At 38.6% G+C, this 5,473-nt stretch overlaps 1 protein-coding gene across 1 annotated transcript in view; it reads left to right on the plus strand.

Moving 5' to 3' along the window:
• LOC101858119 (oxysterol-binding protein-related protein 2) overlaps positions 1-1,911 on the plus strand; it is a gene marked incomplete at its 5' end in the record, with an annotated part of 6,793 nt that extends 4,882 nt beyond the window's left edge. Inside the window, 2 exon segments of the mRNA XM_013085575.2 lie at positions 748-830; positions 1,809-1,911. Of these exon segments, the coding sequence (XP_012941029.1) occupies positions 748-830; positions 1,809-1,911 (186 nt within the window).
• Between the last annotated feature and the right edge of the window lie 3,562 nt (positions 1,912-5,473).

The following is a 5,473-nucleotide window of genomic DNA, read 5'->3' on the forward strand; positions in this document are numbered from 1 at the left end:
GTTTTGGTGGGGGGGTTGTTTTGTTAATGGTGCTGTCTATACCACAAGATCAGTAGACACTTTTGTGTGTGTGTGTCTGTGTGTGTGTCTGTGTGTGTGGGTGTGTCTGTGTGTGTGGGGTGATGTTCGTGCATGCGTGTGTGTGTGTGTGTATTTCACATTGTGTTTTGTTAACTGTACCACAAGGTCAGTATTGTCGGGTGGTGAGATTTGTTAGCGGCAGCCTCTATTTGACAACACTAGTAAAGACTTGAAGGTGGGTGTTTGGTGGGTGCTCTGGTGTGGTTTGCTCCCTCTTTCTTATCGAACATCTATCGTCCTTAGAATCTCTCCTCCTTGTGGGTGGTTGGTGGGTGCTCTGGTGTGGTTTGCTCCCTCTTTCTTATCAAACATCACATCTATCGTCCTTAGAATCTCTCCTCCTTTTTTTGTGTTTTTTATCCCCCTCTGTCCACCCAGCAGTAATGGGTACCTGACTTTGAGTTGAGGAAGTAAAGGCGGCGTGGAAAGGAACTGGCCACCCTACCACAATATAATGCCGAAGGCCCAGGAAGTTGTCACACTAACAAGGCAATCCCCGATGTCCGGACCGGATACGGGAACAGCTTTACTTTACCCTCTAATAACACCTCTAATCTTCGGTACTTATATGACCTAATTATGTTGTAAGTGCCGTAAAATACTTATCAAAATAAAACAATGGTAAAACTGTCTTCCTTTGTGTGTGTGTTTTTAACAGACTATTCCGCTGATGAGAAGAACCGATTGGAGGAGAAACAGAGGGACGCAAGGAAAGACAGAAAGAAAAAGAATAAAGAGTGGACGCCTGTGTAAGTGTTGTTTGTTTTGACAAGTGTTTTTTGTTTTATTTTGCTTTGCTTTGGGGTTGTGTTGTTTGTTTGTTTTGGGGGGGGAGGGGGGGTTTGGGGGGGAGGGGGTAGGGTTGGGGGGGAGGGGGGGTTTGGGGGGGAGGGGGTAGGGTTGGGGGGGAGGGGGGAGGTAAAGATTTTTTTTTCTTTTTCTGTTTTCTTGGTTTTGGGTTTTTTTTGCTTTTTGTTTTGTTTTGGGTTTTTTTGCTTGGTTTTTTTTTTCAGTTCTGTTTTTTTGGTTTAATTTGTTATTTTTGTGATTTGTTTGCTACCCACCCACTTACGCCTTTTTATTTTTGTCCTGTTTGCTGTATGTGGAGTCTGGTAGTGCTTGGAATTTGGACAGTTGTAGTAGGCACTACTTTGCCATACCATGACAGAGTGGCGTATTTGACAAAATTGTTTTGTTTTTTTCTTTGACTGGTTTGTTACACTGGCTTGCCCATATCTACGGGTGGTTGGAGGGCACTGTTGGTCTACATCTGAAATGATAATTTTCAAAGTGGTAAAGCTATGAGTGGTGTAGGTAGCCTAAACTGATAGAAATTTCTAACAAATTTAAAACTAAACTGATATTAATTTTCTCCTTTATGTAAAACTAAACTGATATACATTTTTTAAAATTCAAAACTAAACTGATATTTATTTTCTCTTTTATTGAACAATAAACTGATATTAATTTTTTTCTCTCATTCAAAACTAAAACTATTAATTTTCTCTTTTTATTTAAAACGAAACTGATGTGAATTACAACAAACTATTCGTTTTTTCTCTCTTATTTAAAACTAAAGCTATCATTCATTGTCTCTCGTATATTTAAAACTGAAGCTCAATTACTGTCTCTCTTATATTTAAAACTGAAGCTCAATTATTGTCTCTCTTATATTTAAAACTAAAGATATTAATTGCCTCTCCCCCTCGACTTTCTCCCCCCCTCAGATGGTTCACAGCGAGCAAGAACGCGACCAGCGGCAAGGAGGAATGGTCAGTCAGCAACAACTACTGGCAGAGGAACTGGGCCGCCTGCCCGGACATTTTTTGACCCACCATCTCATCCTAGCATAATTTTATTACGTGTAATATTGGAATGTCTTTACCTTGTGACAACGGTGATGATGGTGATGATGATGAAATTTTAATTGTATACAGACCCATAAGTGATGACAGACCAATAATATTAAAACTTTTTTTTTTGTATTGCATATCGTTAGCAAGCTGTTAAAATGCACAAAGCCCCCAATTAAATTTTTTTTTTTTAAATTGCACTTTTGTGATCTGTGATAAAGGCTGCATGTGCTCAAAAATATCTTGTTGAAATTCAAATTCTGAATGTTGATAAAACCTTAAAACGGGGTGGTTGGAGGGCGCAACTGGTAGATTCTACTTGAACTTTACTTTCTCCCTCTGTTGTTTCTGTCTGTCTGTCTGTCTGTAACAGACTAATTTGTCTGTCTGTCTTACTTTTCCCCCAAGCAGTAAATGACCAATTATTGTGTCAACGTGCTTGTCTTTCCTCAAACAAATGAAACAAGAAAAAATGTATAAATATAGGTACAGTTGGTCACCAGAATGAAACAGTTTTTGTTTCTCTCTCTCTGTGGGAAAACCCCCATAAAAAGTAGGTACAGTTTGTTAAAAGAATGAAAGTTTTTTTTCTCTTTCCTGAAAAGTTGAGCTCCTATAACCCCGCGTGGATGATGGGAGCGAACGTCCAGTGAAACTCGCCAGGTCCCCTACTGGACGATCCCAGCATCCAATCAGATCGCAGGATGCATGAAGTGTTACCGCTAATAATACAATCTCTTACGAATCCGCATAGATTTATTTTAGAGAAATGTAGGAAGTGCTAGAGAAATGTAGAAACTACTTCCCCTTTCATTTTGACACAGTTTAGCTATTTTACGAACATTTTGCGTGTATCCCCCATTACGTGTTTCAGGACAGCTTGAAAAAATTCACGCTAAACGTGGAAAATAATTCTGGGGTTAAAGAGCTGATAGTTTTATGGGCTTAGTACGTTTTAATAGCTTTCCGACGATTTATCGTGTCAGAGAGGATGACTACCGCGTTGTCGTTGTTGTCGTTGTCGTCTTCTGGGCTCGCGTCTGCCAGTGAGCCGGGTATACGCGTACGTTGTGGGTTTTTTTTGTACGTATACGTCCTCTCCGGCTTGATGCGGAAATGTTTTACCCATGATGGTAATTTGTTACACTTTGATTAACGAGCGTGTTCTCTTTCGGCCAGTGATGTTTATCAAGGCTGACGGAAAATTTGAATATATATAATATCATATATATCTTTTTCAAGGTTTGTTACGCTCTATGTATTATAATGGTAATGATTGGTGGCTAGAACCGACTTGTATAATTTGTTCACTCTCGTCTGTCGGTGGTGAAAACAAGATAATGAAACGAATAGCTCGGTTTTTTCTTCTCAGATCTTTGAATGGAAGTCTTAAATTTGGATGACCAACAGAGTGTAAAATTCGTTAATGAAGATCAGTGTAAGCTAAGGTTCCGACACGTTGTCTTTGATATTAACCTAAAATGGGTAAAAAAGAATTGGAGGATTTACAGCTTATGCCTAAAACATTATAAAGTGGACAAATTTTTGTCAACACTACTCTTTAGCACCTTCCTATGAAACACCCCATCCAAGGGACGCAGTGAATAATTTTTTACTTTTTGAGACTCACATGGAGATGGCTAGTTCTAGATAGTCTTGGGAGGACATTGACAAGTTTACACTGAAAAATGTGTTTGTATGTATGTGGGGGGGGGGTTTGCTTAAAATGAGCAAATTGTAGGTTGGCTAGGTTACTGTAAAGCATATGTAATAGTGGTCTTGTGTATGCACCCAAAGGGCGGTGTTTAGTATAGAGCCTTGATTAAGAAATAATTTTATTACTGGAATAAGATTTCCTCAAACAAGATATTTTTGTGTGGTCGTTGGCTTACAGGTGTGCCAGTTAAAGCGACTTGCACATTGGCAATTAATAAATGATCCAGAATTTTCTTTGAATGCAATTCATAAATGATCCATAATTTTCTTTGAATGCAATTCATAAATATTCCAGAATTTTCTTTAAACGCAGACAGATGAAAGTGAACAAGCTATACCTGGTTTTAACTGGTGACTGGTCACATTTCTAATAATAATGAGTTTTCATGCCATTTTTACATGGTTGTGTGTTTGGGTCTGTGAGTGTCTACAAGACTGGATGGGTGCGTGTGTTTGAGTTTTAGTCTTTCATTACTGGTCACTGGTGTGAAAATGGTGTAGGTTTAACGCCCCTATCAACACTATTAGGTGTTTCGTCAGCTTGCGGCAGTAATCGGGTCGTTCTGCTTGTGATTATCAAAGCACCTCATCATTATAGCAGGTTTGGCAGCGTTGTCATTTTGACAGCTCAGTATGAGACTCCGCCATGCGCCACTCGTCAGTTGTCAGAATGGCGTAGAGTGAGTGACGCCTTACACTACACTACCTCAGAACGACAACGTTCTATCTGACATTTTTGGCCGTTCTGAGTTAGGAACCCCATGAAGTCAGACACCGAATAAATGTTCTATCTGCTCTAACAAAATCATAAGATCCCCCGTAGATAGTAAGAGTCACTATCAAAAAAGATATTCTAAGAATTGCATCCGAAAAAGCTCGACGTGTTGTGTAACTCAACATTTTTTTCTCGTCAAATTTCTCAAAACTGGTTACTGAGCAGATAGAACTTTGTAGATCTGAGGTAGTGACCAGACTTCTTAATTCACGGTCGTCGGTGTCTGATGCCACTAGTGAAAATCTGAAGCGGAGTCTTGTCATTTTCCCCCCTGTAAAAATACACGCAACAACGTAGTATACTTGCACTAACATCGTACGATTTGGTCTCCGAAATATGAGGACTGTTCTATTTATTCAGGGTATGGACGTATTCTAATTTTAAATTCTGGGTACAGTCAAGTATCTCGGTGCGTTTTGACGGACACGTTGTTGTGTCCAGATTAAGAAAATGGGTAAAAATGTTTTGGACTTTTGTCTCTGAATTGTCCATGATGTGAATGGGAAAGATGAAATCTTTGAGCTGTGGAAATGAAACTCGAAAAAACGTATATTTTGACTCTTTCCGTACGCAATAATTTATATTATTTATTACTTATACATATATACGTATTGTAATATAGAATTGCGACAAACAGCGTGGAAAGATTCAAAATGTGAATTTTAAAAAGCATGTGAAAAAAGAAAAATTACAAGTAGAAAATTGATGGATGCGCACCATTGTGTAGAGCAGAGTCTTGTAAGTGTAAAGGTATATCTTTGAGAGGGGGAAGAAAGTATGGCGCTCTTCACACACATTGCTTATCTTTTTTTCTTTTTTTTTTGGAGAAAATATCTGACGTCATGAAAGAACTTTTGGTGTGACTGGTCAAGTGTTACATAATATAATGCTGTTTGTCACAACTTTTTTGTGCTATTTCTTCAGTTTTTGTAGAAAACAGCATTGTGTGCCATGACTTTGACGAGTTATTTTAGTACAATGTTTGACTTTTTTGTCTGTGTATACATGATGCAGGGATTGTTTACTACTAAATAATGCTGTTTGTTTG

The sequence above is a fragment of the Aplysia californica genome, unplaced genomic scaffold (assembly GCF_000002075.1).
Source record: "Aplysia californica isolate F4 #8 unplaced genomic scaffold, AplCal3.0 scaffold00388, whole genome shotgun sequence".
NCBI lineage: Eukaryota > Metazoa > Mollusca > Gastropoda > Aplysiida > Aplysiidae > Aplysia > Aplysia californica.